The sequence below is a fragment of the Bidens hawaiensis genome, unplaced genomic scaffold, assembly GCF_021521415.1.
Source record: "Bidens hawaiensis isolate Kalapana, Puna unplaced genomic scaffold, B.hawaiensis_p1.1 tig00007761_1, whole genome shotgun sequence".
Taxonomy (NCBI): domain Eukaryota; kingdom Viridiplantae; phylum Streptophyta; class Magnoliopsida; order Asterales; family Asteraceae; genus Bidens; species Bidens hawaiensis.
Genome location: NW_027491539.1, coordinates 219,715 through 246,481, shown reverse-complemented (window position 1 = coordinate 246,481; position 26,767 = coordinate 219,715). Strand labels below are relative to the sequence as shown.

At 33.6% G+C, this 26,767-nt stretch overlaps 1 protein-coding gene and 1 pseudogene across 1 annotated transcript; both read left to right on the top strand.

Annotated features, from left to right (window-relative positions):
- The first annotated feature begins 11,248 nt into the window (after window positions 1-11,248).
- Window positions 11,249-14,408, top strand: LOC143636037 (cysteine-rich receptor-like protein kinase 15; annotated as a pseudogene).
- An 8,870-nt stretch (window positions 14,409-23,278) lies between these two features.
- On the top strand, window positions 23,279-26,458 carry LOC143636036 (cysteine-rich receptor-like protein kinase 8). Its single transcript, XM_077103725.1, has 7 exons — window positions 23,279-24,054; window positions 24,254-24,385; window positions 24,477-24,601; window positions 24,679-24,889; window positions 25,192-25,429; window positions 25,876-26,023; window positions 26,101-26,458. The coding sequence occupies exons 1-7, from the start codon at window positions 23,298-23,300 to the stop codon at window positions 26,419-26,421; spliced, it is 1,932 nt and encodes a 643-aa protein (XP_076959840.1). The 5' UTR covers window positions 23,279-23,297; the 3' UTR covers window positions 26,422-26,458.
- The last annotated feature ends 309 nt before the right edge of the window (window positions 26,459-26,767 follow it).

Below are 26,767 nucleotides of genomic sequence, written 5' to 3'. Positions count from 1 at the left end.
TCCATATTAGTTTGATGATACCACTTACAACTTTCGATTAACCCAATGACTCGTTTTCTAGCTTTCTTCCACAAAAGTTTCCCTAAATAACAACATTCACTTAATTTGATTCCAAATAGTAGTTGTTTAATTAGGTGATAAAGGAAAATTCTCTAAAAGGTTATATGATTTACATGCAGGGAAAACCAAGAGATTAATAATAGTTATGTCAATTGTTGCGATTGTTGTTTTTCTGGTTTGTATATGCTATTACTTCATAGCCAAGAGACGAATTCGTCCTATCACAAGTAATCATTTTAGGGACGAAGCAGGTAATATTTTCTTGAACATTTATACGGGAACACATTATCTTGTGAAAAGTTTTTCAACATACATATTTTCATTTTATGGGTTCATATACAGATGAAAGCACTAAAACGATAACTGAGCAATCTTTACAATACGAATTGCATACAATTGAAGAAGCCACAAACAATTTCTCAATAGAGAATAAAATAGGTGAGGGTGGGTTTGGTGTGGTATACAAGGTAATAAATTTTGTTTCCACTTATATTTTCTTGAATTAGAAATTTTTTTATATAAATTTGGAATTAATAACCGACAGGGAATTCTTTCGGACGGGACAGAGATAGCCGTTAAGCGGCTATCCCAAGGGTCGGCACAAGGCTCATTGGAGTTCAAGAATGAAGTTGTTTTACTGGCCAAGCTTCAACACAGAAATCTTGTCAGACTTTTGGGATTTTGCCTTCATGCTGAGGAGAAGATCCTGATTTATGAATATGTTGCTAACCATAGTCTTGACTTCTTTCTTTTTGGTTAGCCTCTAAACCTTAACATAGTATGTTCAAGTTTTGCATGAATTCCAAGAAAAATTAATTTTCACCATCTAATATAAGAAATTAGGAAGGAAAAGAATAGTTATTTTCCTTTATCTTAAGAATTGTTTCAACTGATCTATTAAGTCTTTGTGGTCACTCATATTCATTAAGGTATTGTAAATTGCTTATATTCACGTTTTTCTCAAATACTGAGTGACTCATTCAATAACGTATCTTAGTACAACACCACTCGTTTTCGCAAATCGCTTTATTTATTGTGTAACTCACTTCCGTTATAGATCGTACGCAACAAGGGAAGTTGGATTGGTCAACACGTTACAGAATAATTGGAGGACTTGCTAGAGGAATGTTGTACCTACATGAAGATTCAAGGTGTAGAATTATTCATCGGGATCTCAAAACAAGCAATATATTGTTAGATGAAGAAATGAATCCAAAAATATCTGATTTTGGCATGGCAAGGATTGTCTGTGGAAATCAAACACAAGGGATGACAAATAGGATTGTTGGAACATAGTAAGTAGTCTAACTTTCACATTAAGTACATATAAAACAATCATTGGGGCATCCATAATTGTGGGGCTAAAACATACATTTTTAATGCTATGTCAAAACCATGTAGACCCTTCTTTTTTTATTCGATTGCATGCATAGTGGTTGAAGCCCTTGTAATGTTTAAAATTTTTAAATTCATTAGAAAAATATAAAATAAAAAGGAGAATGTGATTGGTTCTTCTACCAACACGTTTGCACCGATGCAACCATGACGCCGTTGGCAAAAAAAAACATGCAAGGCCAAAACATCATTATAAACACCCCACCCGTAGCAGTCAGGGGACGATTAAGCGGAAAAATGGTCGGGGAAATACCCATTACGGATACCCTTATACGCTACGTCATTCACATAACACTTTTATTGCCAAAGTCGGTACCATTTTGAAATTTTATTTTGCTTTTGTAAGTGGATACATGTCACCGGAGTATGCAATGCATGGTCGCTTCTCTGTGAAGTCGGATGTGTTTAGTTTAGGCGTATTGCTTCTAGAAATTATCAGTGGAAAGAGAAACACATGGATCTTTCAACCAAGCCACACGGACCTTCTATGCCATGTGAGTACACCGATTTTGTTCATACCTAGATGTCATTTTTCTACCATTACAACTTACTCGTAAATATTACTTTCTAGGCATTCATAATGTGGAAGAATGGAGAACCACTCAAGATACTTGACTCAAATGTAGCGAACTCTATCTCCGAAAATGAAGCCTTACGCAGTATCAATATCGCATTATTGTGTGTTCAAGAAGATGATGAATTAAGACCATCAATGGCTTATGTAGTCTTAATGCTCAATAGTTACTCTACTCCATTACCTGTTCCTCAAAATCCTCCTTTCGTATCTAGGTGTAGAGTTAGATATGCACTGTCAGAGCTGGTATCCCAAAATAGTATATGCACTGTCTGGCCTACTGATGCTTCACTTATTACTAATGTATATCCTCGATAAAACAACCATTGAACTATTGAAATAATTATAAGATAAACCAAGTAATTACATTACTTTGTTTTTTATGTAGCATATGATTTTCTTCATGTATTTGTATTGTCTTCAAATATCGGTGATGCTTACATTATAAATAATTGCAGTTTGTAGATGTAGATTTCTCACTAGAAACGAACCACGTAAAATTCTTGTATCGTGTTCGTTTATTTTCTACATTTGGATGCTTATCGTTTGTGCATGTGTGTAGTCGATTGCGCAACGCCACTTTATTCCTAACAAAAGGTTACTATTGATGCACTTTTTGGTAGTATTGATTTTATTTTGGGTATAAAAACACACACACACATATATATAAGGTGAGGTTAACATAAGAAATGAAGTGTGTCTAAAAAGTGTAGGAAGTGATCTGGTGCATTGGATTATGTGATCTAATGGTTAAGATTCGTTATAGTGTTTTTTCGAGGTTTGTTTTATTTTTATACTTGTTTTATAACAAACACTCTATGGGCAAATCGTCCCGTGTGTTATATTATATATGGAAACATTATCAATCTATTATTATCATATTTAATCTAAATTTAAAAACAACATCAGGATTATCACAATATATATTATAGTGTGTTTTAAATCAAAATAATCAAAATTTAGAAACAACATCAAAGTTTAATCTAAATTTAAAACACAACATCAAAAACACCAAGAAATAAAACACACTGTTTGAACATTATAACCAACATTAATGAACAAAAACACATTGTACTTGATTCAAATCAGTTACAATTAACCAATATTAATGAACAAAAACACACTTACAAATAACAAAAATCCACAACACCAAAAACTTCCATGAACAACATCATGCACCAAAACACAACAATGTCAATCCAACACAAGTTACTTATAAACCAATAAAGAATCTAAAACTCAACAAATATTCATCCAAGACCAAGATAACTATGGAGTTTTAACCAATAATCATGCTCAAGAAAATAAAATAAATAATTTCAATAATAGAGTTCATATGATTTGAACAATAAATTCAAATAAGAAACAAAGTTTGGATGCGAATTGTTAAACCCAAATGCAAAATTGTTGGTTTCTTATTTATTTCATGCTCTTCTTTTGTGATGAACAACCATAAAATAAAAACAAAAAACCTCATGTTGCCTCCTATGTTGCGTCTAAATCCTACCACAAAAAAAGCAAGATGAATAATATATTCTTTATTTTTTTATAACCATTTGAAAAATAAATTTTATCACAGATCATATAGCAAAAAATAGGGATGTTAAATTAATTGAGATTTTAATTCCATAATTACAATATTTAATTATTGACCATCTTACCCCTATGTATTTTATTAAATCCAATGGTGTAGATTTCTTCCTACACTTCTTAGGAAATATTGACTTTTTATTATAACCTAACTCTCTCTCTCTCTCTCTATATATATATATATATAGATGATTTCTTTTAAGAACCACTCCCACTTATAAGAACTTGAGAACCAAATGTGTGATCCAAATTAAACCACATCATCCATGCATAAAAATAACTAAAGGGTACCATGGTCTTTTAAACATGTCTTCTCTCTCATCAATAATTAAGTGGAAGCTTGAAAGATGTTTGTAAACTAAGTATTCTAAGCTTGAAAGGTGTTTGTAAACTAAGTATTCTACTATAAATTAATAAAATATTAATTAATATATAAATTAATAATTATTAATTTATCGATTAATTAATAACTCTTTTAATTAATAAATTTTGGTGGTCCCAAGTGTATTATTTTATAGAGTTTCTACTGTATATTGGCCCGGAGTCCCCTCGAACCACCCCCCCCCTTCCATTTTTCTTTTTCAAAGTTGTGTAAAATTCATTGTTATTGTTAAGGCCGCCCAAATTATCAGATATTAAGTCCTTTGCATATCGCGATGGAAAATGAGTTTATTCGTCGCGATGCACGATAGACAATCAAATTTTGTTTTTCTTGATTTTCGTGTTGGTTTTCATCGTACGTATTCGGGTTTCAGTTCCTAATCATTGTGGGAGTTTTTTGTCCTTCACTTTCCATAACTTTTCAATTTTGGTGGGTGTCACATTGAGTCCAGGTTATGGAATGCGATAGGTCATTGGTTGGAATTAGATTTCCTACCAGTTTTGTGTCAAAAAACATTATAAATTGGTTGGATTCGTCTATATGGGTGAAGAAGAAAAAGGATGTTGTTGAGGTGATTATTTTCAGTGCTTGGTGGCTTATTTGGAAAACTCTATATGAGACGACTTTTGGTACAAATCTTGATAAGAAAGATTTTCTTTTCGATTTTGTTGTTTCGGTTTCTTATTTATGGCTTTCTTGTCGTAATTATAATTTTAATTTGAATTGGGTAGCGTGGTTAAGAAACCCGTTACTTAGTATGACCTTGGTTTTTTTTCCTTCCGGTTAGGCTTTTCTAACTGGTAAGAGTGCTTATTTAATTTTTGGATCGAAACTTTTCAGGACGTTACACTAAGCAGTCTGGCCCAATTCAAACTAAGTTCATCTGAATTAATATTTGAACTGCCCATTAAGTTCATAACCATTAATCAGCCCAATAGCCCTTTAAAAATCTTTGCAAAATACTAACGTGGGATAAAGATAAGGAGACGATTAGACCTCAACAAACAGTGAACGCCTAACACAATACCCTCCGGTACTTTGCCGACGCCGAATCCGGCTTCTCTCCTCCGGCCTCCGCTAGTACGTTTGTCGCCACTCCACAGTTAGGATTTTGAGTTTAATATTGAATCTCAATGCCATTAAACTAATAGTTAGTTGTTATTTATATGCTTGGTTTTGTAAAATTTAGAGTTAATTGTTTAATTGTTATTTATTTTTAGTCGTTATTTACTCCATCCGTCCCTTTAAAAGTGTCCATTTTTCCTTTTTTGTTTGTCCCATTACATCCAATTTCAACATTTGTTAGCCAATTTCCAAGTTTAACCTTAATCACACACAACTAGAATTAATAAACAATATTGTTTTTTTTCCTCCCTGTAAGGCTTTTCTACATTAAACTTAGTGTTTTTCAAATCATGACAATTAAAGAGGGACGGAGGGAGTATATGTTTATAGTTTTATAAAATTTAGAGTTAACTGTTTTATAAAGTCCTAGGTTAACTGTTTGTAGTGATGGATCTCGACATCAGACTCAGGGGTAACGTTCAATTTTTTTTGTATCGTACTTCACACTATGTAAAAGAAACAAATATAGAAGCATGATAATAAATATATTTCAAAACATTGGGTGCATATTTCTCCTGTACGGGTTTTAAAAGCTATCAAGCAATTACATCATCTTCTTTAACTTATTACTTTTTTTTTTGCATTCCCTAAACTGTACTTACCAATATGCGATGTGTTCTCACAAATCAACTTTAATACCGCAATAAAGAGACATTTAGAAAAAAAGTCTTCAAATTCATTATGACCACAAAACGATAAACTATTTTCTAACAATAATTTATAATTATGAGCAGAACCCAATAATCGATGTCAATTTACAATCTTTTATTTTTCATACTATGCTTAGTAACATTCGCCTCATATGATCGCTTTTGATTCAAGAGATTTTTACATTTTTTGGCGCCTTATTACGAACACTATTAACTTCCCTAACATGGTCTTTAAGGCACTCAGTTTACTCCAATTACAAAAGCCTCCACTTACAAAAGTCTGCATTCCACCTTAATTACCAACATTTTCATTAAACAAGTGATAACATAAGTAATATGCATTTTCTTGTTTAGTGCTATACTCCAACCAATCTTATTTAACAAACCATTTCACATTAAACGTCTCCAACCACTAGAATAGTTATTTAAAGTCATGACCTCGTTTTTGAAAAACCTTTTTAATAAGGTACGCTCTTCTTATGTTAACTATTTGATTAAGATGATAACCAGCAATAGGTGGTTCTATCAAAGGGATCCGAAGGAAGATCATTCAAATCGATTGTATTTCGTATTGAAGGGCATGAAGCCGAAGGAATATTTAGACCAATACTGTCATTTTCTTACATATCATTCTCAATATTTAAACGTGACCAACATCTTCATTTTCTTGCTCATCAACAATATTTTCACTAGGAGTTGGAATATTTGAACTTGATGTTGGATCGATATCATCATTTTTCTTTTCTTGTTCATTTAAACAGATTGCTAAAACGGTTGTTGAGCTTGTTTCTGTTTGATGTTTCTCGTTCATGAACAAAAGAAAAAAAAGGGTTAGTGGATTTTATTTGCTTTGGGCTTTAAACTTTGTTTGGATTTTAATTGATTTGAACTTTTAAATTGGTTGGGATTTAAACAAACATGGGTAACACAATAATTTTTGCAGGGGTAGCGAAATACGAAAACCGGTCTTTTTTTTTTTGCACTACCAATGGAAAGTTGAGGGGTAGCGGAGGTTACCCTAATTGTTAACTAGATCTATCCCTAGTTTTGATTCCTATTTACTTAAGACCCGAATTTATACTTGCATTTAGCCCAAAGAAATAGGCTATCACGTAGCGCAACATCACCCATAGGCTTGCTACGTCATTGCCTAGACTCACCACGTGACACTGAGTCATCGACACGTGGCTTGACACGTGGTCCCGATTACTTAATGGCCACTTTGCATGTCGCGATAGTCAAAGGGTGAGTCCATCGCATAGCGCAACACCGCCCAAGTTATCAGATATTTTTAAGTCATTCCTGTATCGCAATGGACAATGAGTTTATCGGCCGCGATGCGCGACGGTCAACCAAATTCTGTTTTTCTTGATTTTCGTGTTGGTTTTCATCATACGTATTCGGGGTTCAGTTCCTAATCATTTTGGGAATATTTTTGGTTCTTCACTTTTCATAATTTGTCAATTTGGATCAAAACTTTCCAGGATGTTACACTATTGTTGTCTTGTTAAGAAAAGCAAAGTATATTTCAACCAAGCAATTTGGTTGTGAAGCAAGGGCGACTCTCAACATGACAGAGTGGTTGACCGACACCAGCTTTACATCTCGCTAGGCCCAAATGTTTTTAAAAAAAAACTTTTATATATATATATGTATTTATTTTTTTCAAAAGTATGGTAAAATTATAAGCTATTAGTAGTAACACTAGACCAGCCCAATTCATAATTAATAAGTCCCGAGTTTATAACCAGTTCGACCCAATTTTTCTAAATGGGTCCATCTGAATTAATATATGATGTCCAAAAGTTCATAACCATTAACCGGCCCAGCGGCTCATTAAAAAACTTTGCAAAATACTAAGGTGGAATAAAGATAAGGAGACGATCAGACTTCAACAAACAACAAACACAAAATAGAACACCCTCTAGTCCTCTGCAGACGCCGGGTCCAACCTCCCTCCTCCGACCTTTGCTAGTACGGCAGTCGCCGCTCCACAATTAGGTTTTTGAGTTTAATACTGAATCTTAATGTCATTAAACTAATAGTTAGTTGTTATTTACATGCTTAGTTTTATAAAATTTAGGGTTAATTGTTTGATTGTTATTTATATGTTCAGTTTTATAAAATGTAGGGTTAACTACTTTATAAAGTTTAGGGTTAAATTGTTTGATTGCTATTTACTTAAGACCCGAATTTATGCCTGCCTTTAGCCCAATTTTTTTAACGATTTTCGAAGACGACCCTAAATAAGAAGAGTACTGGAAGTTCTGGGATTAAGTTAAAACACTGCAACAGCTATCTAGTGTAGCAACATGTCTGCAATTACTCTTCGTAAAAATTCCATATTACATAACCGTTCAAACACATTGAATTGAAGGCATCACTTTATCTGTGAAATGGTAGCACAAGCACAGATTGTGCATGGTCATTGTAACACAAATCAACAACGTTGCAAACATCCTAACTAAAGCATTGCATGTCAAGGGAATAATTGTGTACTTTCAGCACCTCCTAAGCGTTATGGAGTTTGCATCAAGGGAGGATGTCAAATAATGATACAAACCCTAGTAGCAACCTGATTCACTAAGTTCAAGCATGAGATTCAGTTCTATTTTTCAGTATGTTTATATGTTTAAGTTTGAATAAGACCCTTTGGCTTAGTTAATTTGTTACCGAGTCTTAGGGGATGAGCCGTTGTTCACCTCTTAATCGTTCTTGTTTGTTTCTTTATTTAAAAGGCCTGTACGCCTTCTCTAGTTTGTACTTCTCATCAATCAATTAATAAAAGTGAATCCTTCGCTGCCATCAATCTTTGTTATTTAGCTTATACGTTGCTCAAATATCAACAACTTTAATGCCCAACCAAAAATAAAAATAACCAATAATTAATAATCTAATCTATGAATATAAAGATTTCCAAAGCTTGTATGTGTTAAAATAGACTTTGAGTGACCTTCAAATTTCAACCCGTTTGAACCACCCATTTTCATAAATTTCCAGTTTAGCCAAATTTATATATGTGGCCTGTTTGAATACCACAACCCAAATCGGCACTTTCATAAATATACGATGAAAAATTGCAATCTTTAAAGATTATATTGTTGTGTATTACTTTTTAAATATAAAATATATGTACCTAGTTATTTGTTTTTTCCTTTTTTTTTGGCCGGGCAGATGTTTGCAAAAAAGGGTTCCTAAGAGCGATCCTTCAGAAACTATCTGTGACGGTAAGGTCATTTAAGTCATTTGCTTCCGGTCACCGTCAAGCTATTGCATTACTTAGTAAATAAACGTAAACTGGGAAGCACTTGAATTTGAGTCTCACTTATGAAAGATAAGTTGTATAGACTATATCAACTTCCAAGAGTCAAATTTTAGGTGAAACTGATTAGAGAAGGTTTGCGTTTGGTTTGCCAAAACATGTTAAATCCCTCCCCCCGGCGCACGCGCATTAAGCAGGCCAAGAACAAGATTGATAAACCAAATCGAGTACCATTTTGCATGTGGTCGTCGTTGCACCATCCCACGGGCCACGGGAATGAACTTTAGTTAACATATTGGGTTTCAATGATTTTGTAAAATATAAAGTTTTTCTAAAGAGACAATTCCCAAAACTGCCAACTTTGACGAACATTTTCCAACTTCAGCCGTGGTTTTGAAAAATACCCAAAATAGCAAAAAAAAAAAATTCATGTTGGATACGACGGAATTTCTTCAACGGCCGACGTAAAATTGTTTATCTGTAAAATCTCGTCACGTGTTAACGTATTAACGGATCTGACCGAATTCATTAAAGAACTGTCGGATCCGCTTGAACTTTTAAAAGATCCGACGGAATTTGAGAGGTATGGGATGAAAAATTCCATTGGATCCAGTAATACGTTGAGACGTGGCGAGATTTTATAGGTCAGCAAGTTCTTTAACAAATTCCGCCGAATCCATTAAAAATTTTGTCAAAACGATTTTAGAGTGGCTATTTTGGGTATTTTTTCAAAACCATGACTAAAGTTGGAAAAAGTCACTCAAAGTTGGCTATTTTGGGAATGAGTATTTTCTAAAATAGATAAAATGACTGATGTATATATTCTTATTAGGTTTTACTTCATGTATTACGAGGGTTGTTTTCATTTTTCGTTTATAATGTTTATATATTTTTTTATTTCAGTTTTATTTATTATAAGAAAGTTAATAATATACTTAGGTTTTAATGATGAAAGGGTTTCACAAATAAATCAGGTATTATAATTCGTTTAAAAGCTATTTGGGTTTGGTGAGAAACATAAAATTGTTTTTAATTATAAATAATATCTTTTTAAAAAAAACTGGATATTAGTTTTTAGTATTTATATCAGATATTTGGTGAGATTAATTTTTAATATAATGAGATTTTATAAACTTATAAACCCATCAGCGTGCCCCTCACGTGAGGGGCATTTTTGTCTTTTTTTTCCCAAATACACCCCAACCCCTCATGTGAGGGGGCTTGCGAATTAGGACTGTGGTTTATTTGGGGAGAAAGAGGACAAAAATGCGCCTCACGTGAGGGGCACGCTGATGGGTTTAACGACCAGACTCAACGGGGTTAATGAATTCGGGTTTAAATGCAAATGAAATGAAACCATAGGGACGAAATCGCAAACTTAAAGTTATTGGACTAAAACCGTAGATTTGGACAAACCACATTGACGAAAACCGCAGTTTACTCTTTTTAAAAATAAAAATGAACTTGGGGCCGCAGATTTAGCGCAACAAGTTTTGCTGAATAACTAGTCAAATATCTATACATACATAAATTCAAAAGGTCAAGATTGTAAATCTAACCTTTTCTTTGTTCACCGAAGTTATATTTAATTTTAGGAAGGAGACGTAGAAGAATATTAAGAATGCCCTAGGCAAATTACCAAAATAGACATGCTTGATAAATTCTTTTTTCTAAAAATAGGCATGGAAATGTTTTTAACAAAAATTGGAATGGCAAATCAAATATTGAGACATAATCCTCTTGGGCACTACTAAACACCAAACTGTTTCTGTAAAATGTCTTGAATTAAGGAGTCTTTTTGTACTAGTGAATATTGTGGACATTTGATAATAAGTTCATCCCTTCAGTCAACTAAGTAAAATATGATATGCGTTGTGTAAGCTATTATGCACACATATGTTTTTTTTTTTATACATGACTTTTCATGATCAGTACCCTAATAAGGACATAACAAAAAAAAAGTCAGACACCATTGTTTGGGATAAGATAAAATATCATTCATCTTGGATACCGGCCATTGAAATATAATATATATAGTAGGATAGTACGATGAGTATAACGACTTGTTAAATTTCCATCCTAGCTTCCTCCAAGTTAATGTATGATATTCTCAATCCATATTGTGCTATATATATATATTATAATGTGTCCCTAAAATAAAATCAGCATTACCAAAAAGCGCTTAGTAGTCTTTCACTTACCCTAGAAGTATGTTCTTTTCACTTCTTGTTTGGACAGTTTGGTGTCCATTTCTGATATCCACAGCCACTGCAGCTCAATTCCATACACAGTCTTGTGACCAAAATACCTCTAGCCAAATAAACGACACCCTTTATCACTTAAATCTCATGAATCTCTTAAACTCACTTGCTTCCGAGAAGATCATCAGTGATAAGCAATTCTTAAACAAGAGTAGTGGAAGTACTCAACCGGACATCGTGTATGCCCTCTATCTTTGTCGTCCTGATGTTCTCCCAGTTGATTGCCGCAACTGTTTGCTTGAAGTAATTAAATAAGTAAATAACACATGCCCATTTTCGAAGGCAGCAGTGTTTTGGAGGGACGAATGCATGCTACGTTACGCCAACTATTCAATGTTCTCCACGATGAAATCAGATCACCCTTTCCTTGGATGCAATGACTTTAATATTTCAGATCGGGCTACAGACCAAAACCAGTTTTGGGAACGTGCTACGGATTTGATGCATCAATTAGCAAACGACGCATTAATGGATCAAAAAAAGCGGTTTGCATATAATGAGTTACCGTACAATAAATCTGGAAAGATTTACGGGTATGCCCAGTGCACACCAGATTTATCTGGTTCTGATTGTAAAAAATGTGTTCAAGATAGTATAGATCGTTTGCAGCGGAAATGTTATGGAACACAAGGAGCACGAGCCTGGGCCGCAAGCTGCATTGTTAGATTTGAGAATTATAAGTTCTTAAAATTCCCAGAGAAATCAGGTTTGAATTTGATTTCATGATCCATATTAGTTTGATGATACCACTTACAACTTTCGATTAACCCAATGACTCGTTTTCTAGCTTTCTTCCACAAAAGTTTCCCTAAATAACAACATTCACTTAATTTGATTCCAAATAGTAGTTGTTTAATTAGGTGATAAAGGAAAATTCTCTAAAAGGTTATATGATTTACATGCAGGGAAAACCAAGAGATTAATAATAGTTATGTCAATTGTTGCGATTGTTGTTTTTCTGGTTTGTATATGCTATTACTTCATAGCCAAGAGACGAATTCGTCCTATCACAAGTAATCATTTTAGGGACGAAGCAGGTAATATTTTCTTGAACATTTATACGGGAACACATAATCTTGTGAAAAGTTTTTCAACATACATATTTTCATTTTATGGGTTCATATACAGATGAAAGCACTAAAACGATAACTGAGCAATCTTTACAATACGAATTGCATACAATTGAAGAAGCCACAAACAATTTCTCAATAGAGAATAAAATAGGTGAGGGTGGGTTTGGTGTGGTATACAAGGTAATAAATTTTGTTTCCACTTATATTTTCTTGAATTAGAAATTTTTTTATATAAATTTGGAATTAATAACCGACAGGGAATTCTTTCGGACGGGACAGAGATAGCCGTTAAGCGGCTATCCCAAGGGTCGGCACAAGGCTCATTGGAGTTCAAGAATGAAGTTGTTTTACTGGCCAAGCTTCAACACAGAAATCTTGTCAGACTTTTGGGATTTTGCCTTCATGCTGAGGAGAAGATCCTGATTTATGAATATGTTGCTAACCATAGTCTTGACTTCTTTCTTTTTGGTTAGCCTCTAAACCTTAACATAGTATGTTCAAGTTTTGCATGAATTCCAAGAAAAATTAATTTTCACCATCTAATATAAGAAATTAGGAAGGAAAAGAATAGTTATTTTCCTTTATCTTAAGAATTGTTTCAACTGATCTATTAAGTCTTTGTGGTCACTCATATTCATTAAGGTATTGTAAATTGCTTATATTCACGTTTTTCTCAAATACTGAGTGACTCATTCAATAACGTATCTTAGTACAACACCACTCGTTTTCGCAAATCGCTTTATTTATTGTGTAACTCACTTCCGTTATAGATCGTACGCAACAAGGGAAGTTGGATTGGTCAACACGTTACAGAATAATTGGAGGACTTGCTAGAGGAATGTTGTACCTACATGAAGATTCAAGGTGTAGAATTATTCATCGGGATCTCAAAACAAGCAATATATTGTTAGATGAAGAAATGAATCCAAAAATATCTGATTTTGGCATGGCAAGGATTGTCTGTGGAAATCAAACACAAGGGATGACAAATAGGATTGTTGGAACATAGTAAGTAGTCTAACTTTCACATTAAGTACATATAAAACAATCATTGGGGCATCCATAATTGTGGGGCTAAAACATACATTTTTAATGCTATGTCAAAACCATGTAGACCCTTCTTTTTTTATTCGATTGCATGCATAGTGGTTGAAGCCCTTGTAATGTTTAAAATTTTTAAATTCTTAGAAAAATATAAAATAAAAAGGAGAATGTGATTGGTTCTTCTACCAACACGTTTGCACCGATGCAACCATGACGCCGTTGGCAAAAAAAAACATGCAAGGCCAAAACATCATTATAAACACCCCACCCGTAGCAGTCAGGGGACGATTAAGCGGAAAAATGGTCGGGGAAATACCCATTACGGATACCCTTATACGCTACGTCATTCACATAACACTTTTATTGCCAAAGTCGGTACCATTTTGAAATTTTATTTTGCTTTTGTAAGTGGATGCATGTCATCGGAGTATGCAATGCATGGTCGCTTCTCTGTGAAGTCGGATGTGTTTAGTTTAGGCGTATTGCTTCTAGAAATTATCAGTGGAAAGAGAAACACATGGATCTTTCAACCAAGCCACACGGACCTTCTATGCCATGTGAGTACACCGATTTTGTTCATACCTAGATGTCATTTTTCTACCATTACAACTTACTCGTAAATATTACTTTCTAGGCATTCATAATGTGGAAGAATGGAGAACCACTCAAGATACTTGACTCAAATGTAGCGAACTCTATCTCCGAAAATGAAGCCTTACGCAGTATCAATATCGCATTATTGTGTGTTCAAGAAGATGATGAATTAAGACCATCAATGGCTTATGTAGTCTTAATGCTCAATAGTTACTCTACTCCATTACCTGTTCCTCAAAATCCTCCTTTCGTATCTAGGTGTAGAGTTAGATATGCACTGTCAGAGCTGGTATCCCAAAATAGTATATGCACTGTCTGGCCTACTGATGCTTCACTTATTACTAATGTATATCCTCGATAAAACAACCATTGAACTATTGAAATAATTATAAGATAAACCAAGTAATTACATTACTTTGTTTTTTATGTAGCATATGATTTTCTTCATGTATTTGTATTGTCTTCAAATATCGGTGATGCTTACATTATAAATAATTGCAGTTTGTAGATGTAGATTTCTCACTAGAAACGAACCACGTAAAATTCTTGTATCGTGTTCGTTTATTTTCTACATTTGGATGCTTATCGTTTGTGCATGTGTGTAGTCGATTGCGCAACGCCACTTTATTCCTAACAAAAGGTTACTATTGATGCACTTTTTGGTAGTATTGATTTTATTTTGGGTATAAAAACACACACACACATATATATAAGGTGAGGTTAACATAAGAAATGAAGTGTGTCTAAAAAGTGTAGGAAGTGATCTGGTGCATTGGATTATGTGATCTAATGGTTAAGATTCGTTATAGTGTTTTTTCGAGGTTTGTTTTATTTTTATACTTGTTTTATAACAAACACTCTATGGGCAAATCGTCCCGTGTGTTATATTATATATGGAAACATTATCAATCTATTATTATCATATTTAATCTAAATTTAAAAACAACATCAGGATTATCACAATATATATTATAGTGTGTTTTAAATCAAAATAATCAAAATTTAGAAACAACATCAAAGTTTAATCTAAATTTAAAACACAACATCAAAAACACCAAGAAATAAAACACACTGTTTGAACATTATAGCCAACATTAATGAACAAAAACACATTGTACTTGATTCAAATCAGTTACAATTAACCAATATTAATGAACAAAAACACACTTACAAATAACAAAAATCCACAACACCAAAAACTTCCATGAACAACATCATGCACCAAAACACAACAATGTCAATCCAACACAAGTTACTTATAAACCAATAAAGAATCTAAAACTCAACAAATATTCATTCAAGACCAAGATAACTATGGAGTTTTAACCAATAATCATGCTCAAGAAAATAAAATAAATAATTTCAATAATAGAGTTCATATGATTTGAACAATAAATTCAAATAAGAAACAAAGTTTGGATGCGAATTGTTAAACCCAAATGCAAAATTGTTGGTTTCTTATTTATTTCATGCTCTTCTTTTGTGATGAACAACCATAAAATAAAAACAAAAAACCTCATGTTGCCTCCTATGTTGCGTCTAAATCCTACCACAAAAAAAGCAAGATGAATAATATATTCTTTATTTTTTTATAACCATTTGAAAAATAAATTTTATCACAGATCATATAGCAAAAAATAGGGATGTTAAATTAATTGAGATTTTAATTCCATAATTACAATATTTAATTATTGACCATCTTACCTCTATGTATTTTATTAAATCCAATGGTGTAGATTTCTTCTTACACTTCTTAGGAAATATTGACTTTTTATTATAACCTAACTCTCTCTCTCTCTCTCTATATATATATATATATATATATATATATATATATATATATATAGATGATTTCTTTTAAGAACCACTCCCACTTATAAGAACTTGAGAACCAAATGTGTGATCCAAATTAAACCAGATCATCCATGCATAAAAATAACTAAAGGGTACCATGGTCTTTTAAACATGTCTTCTCTCTCATCAATAATTAAGTGGAAGCTTGAAAGATGTTTGTAAACTAAGTATTCTAAGCTTGAAAGGTGTTTGTAAACTAAGTATTCTACTATAAATTAATAAAATATTAATTAATATATAAATTAATAATTATTAATTTATCGATTAATTAATAACTCTTTTAATTAATAAATTTTGGTGGTCCCAAGTGTATTATTTTATAGAGTTTCTACTGTATATTGGCCCGGAGTCCCCTCGAACCACCCCCCCCTTCCATTTTTCTTTTTCAAAGTTGTGTAAAATTCATTGTTATTGTTAAGGCCGCCCAAATTATCAGATATTAAGTCCTTTGCATATCGCGATGGAAAATGAGTTTATTCGTCGCGATGCACGATAGACAATCAAATTTTGTTTTTCTTGATTTTCGTGTTGGTTTTCATCGTACGTATTCGGGTTTCAGTTCCTAATCATTGTGGGAGTTTTTTGTCCTTCACTTTCCATAACTTTTCAATTTTGGTGGGTGTCACATTGAGTCCAGGTTATGGAATGCGATAGGTCATTGGTTGGAATTAGATTTCCTACCAGTTTTGTGTCAAAAAACATTATAAATTGGTTGGATTCGTCTATATGGGTGAAGAAGAAAAAGGATGTTGTTGAGGTGATTATTTTCAGTGCTTGGTGGCTTATTTGGAAAACTCTATATGAGACGACTTTTGGTACAAATCTTGATAAGAAAGATTTTCTTTTCGATTTTGTTGTTTCGGTTTCTTATTTATGGCTTTCTTGTCGTAATTATAATTTTAATTTGAATTGGGTAGCGTGGTTAAGAAACCCGTTACTTAGTATGACCTTGGTTTTTTTTCCTTCCGGTTAGGCTTTTCTAACTGGTAAGAGTGCTTATTTAATTTTTGGATCGAAACTTTTCAGGACGTTACACTAAGCAGTCTGGCCCAATTCAAACTAAGTTCATCTGAATTAATATTTGAACTGCCCATTAAGTTCATAACCATTAATCAGCCCAATAGCCCTTTAAAAATCTTTGCAAAATACTAACGTGGGATAAAGATAAGGAGACGATTAGACCTCAACAAACAGTGAACGCCTAACACAATACCCTCCGGTACTTTGCCGACGCCGAATCCGGCTTCTCTCCTCCGGCCTCCGCTAGTACGTTTGTCGCCACTCCACAGTTAGGATTTTGAGTTTAATATTGAATCTCAATGCCATTAAACTAATAGTTAGTTGTTATTTATATGCTTGGTTTTGTAAAATTTAGAGTTAATTGTTTAATTGTTATTTATTTTTAGTCGTTATTTACTCCATCCGTCCCTTTAAAAGTGTCCATTTTTCCTTTTTTGTTTGTCCCATTACATCCAATTTCAAAATTTGTAAGCCAATTTCCAAGTTTAACCTTAATCACACACAACTAGAATTAATAAACAATATTGTTTTTTTTCCTCCCTGTAAGGCTTTTCTACATTAAACTTAGTGTTTTTCAAATCATGACAATTAAAGAGGGACGGAGGGAGTATATGTTTATAGTTTTATAAAATTTAGAGTTAACTGTTTTATAAAGTCCTAGGTTAACTGTTTGTAGTGATGGATCTCGACATCAGACTCAGGGGTAACGTTCAATTTTTTTTGTATCGTACTTCACACTATGTAAAAGAAACAAATATAGAAGCATGATAATAAATATATTTCAAAACATTGGGTGCATATTTCTCCTGTACGGGTTTTAAAAGCTATCAAGCAATTACATCATCTTCTTTAACTTATTACTTTTTTTTTTGCATTCCCTAAACTGTACTTACCAATATGCGATGTGTTCTCACAAATCAACTTTAATACCGCAATAAAGAGACATTTAGAAAAAAAGTCTTCAAATTCATTATGACCACAAAACGATAAACTATTTTCTAACAATAATTTATAATTATGAGCAGAACCCAATAATCGATGTCAATTTACAATCTTTTATTTTTCATACTATGCTTAGTAACATTCGCCTCATACGATCGCTTTTGATTCAAGAGATTTTTACATTTTTTGGCGCCTTATTACGAACACTATTAACTTCCCTAACATGGTCTTTAAGGCACTCAGTTTACTCCAATTACAAAAGCCTCCACTTACAAAAGTCTGCATTCCACCTTAATTACCAACATTTTCATTAAACAAGTGATAACATAAGTAATATGCATTTTCTTGTTTAGTGCTATACTCCAACCAATCTTATTTAACAAACCATTTCACATTAAACGTCTCCAACCACTAGAATAGTTATTTAAAGTCATGACCTCGTTGTTGAAAAACCTTTTTAATAAGGTACGCTCTTCTTATGTTAACTATTTGATTAAGATGATAACCAGCAATAGGTGGTTCTATCAAAGGGATCCGAAGGAAGATCATTCAAATCGATTGTATTTCGTATTGAAGGGCATGAAGCCGAAGGAATATTTAGACCAATACTGTCATTTTCTTACATATCATTCTCAATATTTAAACGTGACCAACATCTTCATTTTCTTGCTCATCAACAATATTTTCACTAGGAGTTGGAATATTTGAACTTGATGTTGGATCGATATCATCATTTTTCTTTTCTTGTTCATTTAAACAGATTGCTAAAACGGTTGTTGAGCTTGTTTCTGTTTGATGTTTCTCGTTCATGAACAAAAGAAAAAAAAGGGTTAGTGGATTTTATTTGCTTTGGGCTTTAAACTTTGTTTGGATTTTAATTGATTTGAACTTTTAAATTGGTTGGGATTTAAACAAACATGGGTAACACAATAATTTTTGCAGGGGTAGCGAAATACGAAAACCGGTCTTTTTTTTTTTGCACTACCAATGGAAAGTTGAGGGGTAGCGGAGGTTACCCTAATTGTTAACTAGATCTATCCCTAGTTTTGATTCCTATTTACTTAAGACCCGAATTTATACTTGCATTTAGCCCAAAGAAATAGGCTATCACGTAGCGCAACATCACCCATAGGCTTGCTACGTCATTGCCTAGACTCACCACGTGACACTGAGTCATCGACACGTGGCTTGACACGTGGTCCCGATTACTTAATGGCCACTTTGCATGTCGCGATAGTCAAAGGGTGAGTCCATCGCATAGCGCAACACCGCCCAAGTTATCAGATATTTTTAAGTCATTCCTGTATCGCAATGGACAATGAGTTTATCGGCCGCGATGCGCGACGGTCAACCAAATTCTGTTTTTCTTGATTTTCGTGTTGGTTTTCATCATATGTATTCGGGGTTCAGTTCCTAATCATTTTGGGAATATTTTTGGTTCTTCACTTTTCATAATTTGTCAATTTGGATCAAAACTTTCCAGGATGTTACACTATTGTTGTCTTGTTAAGAAAAGCAAAGTATATTTCAACCAAGCAATTTGGTTGTGAAGCAAGGGCGACTCTCAACATGACAGAGTGGTTGACCGACACCAGCTTTACATCTCGCTAGGCCCAAATGTTTTTAAAAAAAAACTTTTATATATATATATGTATTTATTTTTTTCAAAAGTATGGTAAAATTATAAGCTATTAGTAGTAACACTAGACCAGCCCAATTCATAATTAATAAGTCCCGAGTTTATAACCAGTTCGACCCAATTTTTCTAAATGGGTCCATCTGAATTAATATATGATGTCCAAAAGTTCATAACCATTAACCGGCCCAGCGGCTCATTAAAAAACTTTGCAAAATACTAAGGTGGAATAAAGATAAGGAGACGATCAGACTTCAACAAACAACAAACACAAAATAGAACACCCTCTAGTCCTCTGCAGACGCCGGGTCCAACCTCCCTCCTTCGACCTTTGCTAGTACGGCAGTCGCCGCTCCACAATTAGGTTTTTGAGTTTAATACTGAATCTTAATGTCATTAAACTAATAGTTAGTTGTTATTTACATGCTTAGTTTTATAAAATTTAGGGTTAATTGTTTGATTGTTATTTATATGTTCAGTTTTATAAAATGTAGGGTTAACTACTTTATAAAGTTTAGGGTTAAATTGTTTGATTGCTATTTACTTAAGACCCGAATTTATGCCTGCCTTTAGCCCAATTTTTTTAACGATTTTCGAAGACGACCCTAAATGAGAAGAGTACTGGAAGTTCTGGGACTAAGTTAAAACACTGCAACAGCTATCTAGTGTAGCAACATGTCTGCAATTACTCTTCGTAAAAATTCCATATTACATAACCGTTCAAACACATTGAATTGAAGGCATCACTTTATCTGTGAAATGGTAGCACAAGCACAGATTGTGCATGGTCATTGTAACACAAATCAACAACGTTGCAAACATCCTAACTAAAGCATTGCATGTCAAGGGAATAATTGTGTACTTTCAGCACCTCCTAAGCGTTATGGAGTTTGCATCAAGGGAGGATGTCAAATAATGATACAAACCCTAGTAGCAACCTGATTCACTAAGTTCAAGCATGAGATTCAGTTCTATTTTTCAGTATGTTTATATGTTTAAGTTTGAATAAGACCCTTTGGCTTAGTTAATTTGTTACCGAGTCTTAGGGGATGAGCCGTTGTTCACCTCTTAATCGTTCTTGTTTGTTTCTTTATTTAAAAGGCCTGTACGCCTTCTCTAGTTTGTACTTCTCATCAATCAATTAATAAAAGTGAATCCTTCGCTGCCATCAATCTTTGTTATTTAGCTTATACGTTGCTCAAATATCAACAACTTTAATGCCCAACCAAAAATAAAAATAACCAATAATTAATAATCTAATCTATGAATATAAAGATTTCCAAAGCTTGTATGTGTTAAAATAGACTTTGAGTGACCTTCAAATTTCAACACGTTTGAACCACCCATTTTCATAAATTTCCAGTTTAGCCAAATTTATATATGTGGCCTGTTTGAATACCACAACCCAAATCGGCACTTTCATAAATATACGATGAAAAATTGCAATCTTTAAAGATTATATTGTTGTGTATTACTTTTTAAATATAAAATATATGTACCTAGTTATTTGTTTTTTCCTTTTTTTTTGGCCGGGCAGATGTTTGCAAAAAAGGGTTCCTAAGAGCGATCCTTCAGAAACTATCTGTGACGGTAAGGTCATTTAAGTCATTTGCTTCCGGTCACCGTCAAGCTATTGCATTACTTAGTAAATAAACGTAAACTGGGAAGCACTTGAATTTGAGTCTCACTTATGAAAGATAAGTTGTATAGACTATATCAACTTCCAAGAGTCAAATTTTAGGTGAAACTGATTAGAGAAGGTTTGCGTTTGGTTTGCCAAAACATGTTAAATCCCTCCCCCCGGCGCACGCGCATTAAGCAGGCCAAGAACAAGATTGATAAACCAAATCGAGTACCATTTTGCATGTGGTCGTCGTTGCACCATCCCACGGGCCACGGGAATGAACTTTAGTTAACATATTGGGTTTCAATGATTTTGTAAAATATAAAGTTTTTCTAAAGAGACAATTCCCAAAACTGCCAACTTTGACGAACATTTTCCAACTTCAGCCGTGGTTTTGAAAAATACCCAAAATAGCAAAAAAAAAAAATTCATGTTGGATACGACGGAATTTCTTCAACGGCCGACGTAAAATTGTTTATCTGTAAAATCTCGTCACGTGTTAACGTATTAACGGATCTGACCGAATTCATTAAAGAACTGTCGGATCCGCTTGAACTTTTAAAAGATCCGACGGAATTTGAGAGGTATGGGATGAAAAATTCCATTGGATCCAGTAATACGTTGAGACGTGGCGAGATTTTATAGGTCAGCAAGTTCTTTAACAAATTCCGCCGAATCCATTAAAAATTTTGTCAAAACGATTTTAGAGTGGCTATTTTGGGTATTTTTTCAAAACCATGACTAAAGTTGGAAAAAGTCACTCAAAGTTGGCTATTTTGGGAATGAGTATTTTCTAAAATAGATAAAATGACTGATGTATATATTCTTATTAGGTTTTACTTCATGTATTACGAGGGTTGTTTTCATTTTTCGTTTATAATGTTTATATATTTTTTTATTTCAGTTTTATTTATTATAAGAAAGTTAATAATATACTTAGGTTTTAATGATGAAAGGGTTTCACAAATAAATCAGGTATTATAATTCGTTTAAAAGCTATTTGGGTTTGGTGAGAAACATAAAATTGTTTTCAATTATAAATAATATCTTTTTAAAAAAAACTGGATATTAGTTTTTAGTATTTATATCAGATATTTGGTGAGATTAATTTTTAATATAATGAGATTTTATAAACTTATAAACCCATCAGCGTGCCCCTCACGTGAGGGGCATTTTTGTCTTTTTTTCCCAAATACACCCCAACCCCTCATGTGAGGGGGCTTGCGAATTAGGACTGTGGTTTATTTGGGGAGAAAGAGGACAAAAATGCGCCTCACGTGAGGGGCACGCTGATGGGTTTAACGACCAGACTCAACGGGGTTAATGAATTCGGGTTTAAATGCAAATGAAATGAAACCATAGGGACGAAATCGCAAACTAAAAGTTATTGGACTAAAACCGTAGATTTGGACAAACCACATTGACGAAAACCGCAGTTTACTCTTTTTAAAAATAAAAATGAACTTGGGGCCGCAGATTTAGCGCAACAAGTTTTGCTGAATAACTAGTCAAATATCTATACATACATAAATTCAAAAGGTCAAGATTGTAAATCTAACCTTTTCTTTGTTCACCGAAGTTATATTTAATTTTAGGAAGGAGACGTAGAAGAATATTAAGAATGCCCTAGGCAAATTACCAAAATAGACATGCTTGATAAATTCTTTTTTCTAAAAATAGGCATGGAAATGTTTTTAACAAAAATTGGAATGGCAAATCAAATATTGAGACATAATCCTCTTGGGCACTACTAAACACCAAACTGTTTCTGTAAAATGTCTTGAATTAAGGAGTCTTTTTGTACTAGTGAATATTGTGGACATTTGATAATAAGTTCATCCCTTCAGTCAACTAAGTAAAATATGATATGCGTTGTGTAAGCTATTATGCACACATATGTTTTTTTTTTCTATACATGACTTTTCATGATCAGTACCCTAATAAGGACATAACAAAAAAAAAGTCAGACACCATTGTTTGGGATAAGATAAAATATCATTCATCTTGGATACCGGCCATTGAAATATAATATATATAGTAGGATAGTACGATGAGTATAACGACTTGTTAAATTTCCATCCTAGCTTCCTCCAAGTTAATGTATGATATTCTCAATCCATATTGTGCTATATATATATATTATAATGTGTCCCTAAAATAAAATCAGCATTACCAAAAAGCGCTTAGTAGTCTTTCACTTACCCTAGAAGTATGTTCTTTTCACTTCTTGTTTGGACAGTTTGGTGTCCATTTCTGATATCCACAGCCACTGCAGCTCAATTCCATACACAGTCTTGTGACCAAAATACCTCTAGCCAAATAAACGACACCCTTTATCACTTAAATCTCATGAATCTCTTAAACTCACTTGCTTCCGAGAAGATCATCAGTGATAAGCAATTCTTAAACAAGAGTAGTGGAAGTACTCAACCGGACATCGTGTATGCCCTCTATCTTTGTCGTCCTGATGTTCTCCCAGTTGATTGCCGCAACTGTTTGCTTGAAGTAATTAAAGAAGTAAATAACACATGCCCATTTTCGAAGGCAGCAGTGTTTTGGAGGGACGAATGCATGCAACGTTACGCCAACTATTCAATGTTCTCCAAGATGAAATCAGATCACCCTTTCCTTGGATGCAATGACTTTAATATTTCAGATCGGGCTACAGACCAAAACCAGTTTTGGGAACGTGCTACGGATTTGATGCATCAATTAGCAAACGACGCATCAATGGATCAAAAAAAGCGGTTTGCATATAATGAGTTACCGTACAATAAATCTGGAAAGATTTACGGGTATGCCCAGTGCACACCAGATTTATCTGGTTCTGATTGTAAAAAATGTGTTCAAGATAGTATAGATCGTTTGCAGCGGAAATGTTATGGAACACAAGGAGCACGAGCCTGGGCCGCAAGCTGCATTGTTAGATTTGAGAATTATAAGTTCTTAAAATTCCCAGAGAAATCAGGTTTGAATTTGATTTCATGATCCATATTAGTTTGATGATACCACTTACAACTTTCGATCAACCCAATGACTCGTTTTCTAGCTTTCTTCCACAAAAGTTTCCCTAAATAACAACATTCACTTAATTTGATTCCAAATAGTAGTTGTTTAATTAGGTGATAAAGGAAAATTCTCTAAAAGGTTATATGATTTACATGCAGGGAAAACCAAGAGATTAATAATAGTTATGTCAATTGTTGCGATTGTTGTTTTTCTGGTTTGTATATGCTATTACTTCATAGCCAAGAGACGAATTCGTCCTATCACAAGTAATCATTTTAGGGACGAAGCAGGTAATATTTTCTTGAACATTTATACGGGAACACATTATCTTGTGAAAAGTTTTTCAACATACATATTTTCATTTTATGGGTTCATATACAGATGAAAGCACTAAAACGATAACTGAGCAATCTTTACAATACGAATTGCATACAATTGAAGAAGCCACAAACAATTTCTCAATAGAGAATAAAATAGGTGAGGGTGGGTTTGGTGTGGTATACAAGGTAATAAATTTTGTTTCCACTTATATTTTCTTGAATTAGAAATTTTTTTATATAAATTTGGAATTAATAACCGACAGGGAATTCTTTCGGACGGGACAGAGATAGCCGTTAAGCGGCTATCCCAAGGGTCGGCACAAGGCTCATTGGAGTTCAAGAATGAAGTTGTTTTACTGGCCAAGCTTCAACACAGAAATCTTGTCAGACTTTTGGGATTTTGCCTTCATGCTGAGGAGAAGATCCTGATTTATGAATATGTTGCTAACCATAGTCTTGACTTCTTTCTTTTTGGTTAGCCTCTAAACCTTAACATAGTATGTTCAAGTTTTGCATGAATTCCAAGAAAAATTAATTTTCACCATCTAATATTAGAAATTAGGAAGGAAAAGAATAGTTATTTTCCTTTATCTTAAGAATTGTTTCAACTGATCTATTAAGTCTTTGTGGTCACTCATATTCATTAAGGTATTGTAAATTGCTTATATTCACGTTTTTCTCAAATACTGAGTGACTCATTCAATAACGTATCTTAGTACAACACCACTCGTTTTCGCAAATCGCTTTATTTATTGTGTAACTCACTTCCGTTATAGATCGTACGCAACAAGGGAAGTTGGATTGGTCAACACGTTACAGAATAATTGGAGGACTTGCTAGAGGAATGTTGTACCTACATGAAGATTCAAGGTGTAGAATTATTCATCGGGATCTCAAAACAAGCAATATATTGTTAGATGAAGAAATGAATCCAAAAATATCTGATTTTGGCATGGCAAGGATTGTCTGTGGAAATCAAACACAAGGGATGACAAATAGGATTGTTGGAACATAGTAAGTAGTCTAACTTTCACATTAAGTACATATAAAACAATCATTGGGGCATCCATAATTGTGGGGCTAAAACATACATTTTTAATGCTATGTCAAAACCATGTAGACCCTTCTTTTTTTATTCGATTGCATGCATAGTGGTTGAAGCCCTTGTAATGTTTAAAATTTTTAAATTCATTAGAAAAATATAAAATAAAAAGGAGAATGTGATTGGTTCTTCTACCAACACGTTTGCACCGATGCAACCATGACGCCGTTGGCAAAAAAAAACATGCAAGGCCAAAACATTATTATAAACACCCCACCCGTAGCAGTCAGGGGACGATTAAGCGGAAAAATGGTCGGGGAAATACCCATTACGGATACCCTTATACGCTACGTCATTCACATAACACTTTTATTGCCAAAGTCGGTACCATTTTGAAATTTTATTTTGCTTTTGTAAGTGGATACATGTCACCGGAGTATGCAATGCATGGTCGCTTCTCTGTGAAGTCGGATGTGTTTAGTTTAGGCGTATTGCTTCTAGAAATTATCAGTGGAAAGAGAAACACATGGATCTTTCAACCAAGCCACACGGACCTTCTATGCCATGTGAGTACACCGATTTTGTTCATACCTAGATGTCATTTTTCTACCATTACAACTTACTCGTAAATATTACTTTCTAGGCATTCATAATGTGGAAGAATGGAGAACCACTCAAGATACTTGACTCAAATGTAGCGAACTCTATCTCCGAAAATGAAGCCTTACGCAGTATCAATATCGCATTATTGTGTGTTCAAGAAGATGATGAATTAAGACCATCAATGGCTTATGTAGTCTTAATGCTCAATAGTTACTCTACTCCATTACCTGTTCCTCAAAATCCTCCTTTCGTATCTAGGTGTAGAGTTAGATATGCACTGTCAGAGCTGGTATCCCAAAATAGTATATGCACTGTCTGGCCTACTGATGCTTCACTTATTACTAATGTATATCCTCGATAAAACAACCATTGAACTATTGAAATAATTATAAGATAAACCAAGTAATTACATTACTTTGTTTTTTATGTAGCATATGATTTTCTTCATGTATTTGTATTGTCTTCAAATATTCGGTGATGCTTACATTATAAATAATTGCAGTTTGTAGATGTAGATTTCTCACTAGAAACGAACCACGTAAAATTCTTGTATCGTGTTCGTTTATTTTCTACATTTGGATGCTTATCGTTTGTGCATGTGTGTAGTCGATTGCGCAACGCCACTTTATTCCTAACAAAAGGTTACTATTGATGCACTTTTTGGTAGTATTGATTTTATTTTGGTTATAAAAACACACACACATATA

Excerpts from the sequence above, each read along its gene's own strand:
- LOC143636036 (XM_077103725.1), top strand. The coding sequence starts at position 23,298 with ATGTTCTTTTCACTTCTTGTTTGGACAGTTTGGTGTCCATTTCTGATA. Across the intron at positions 24,055-24,253 it reads AAAATTCCCAGAGAAATCAG|GGAAAACCAAGAGATTAATA; the intron begins GTTTGAATTTGA and ends ATTTACATGCAG. Across the intron at positions 25,430-25,875 it reads AATAGGATTGTTGGAACATA|TGGATACATGTCACCGGAGT; the intron begins GTAAGTAGTCTA and ends TGCTTTTGTAAG.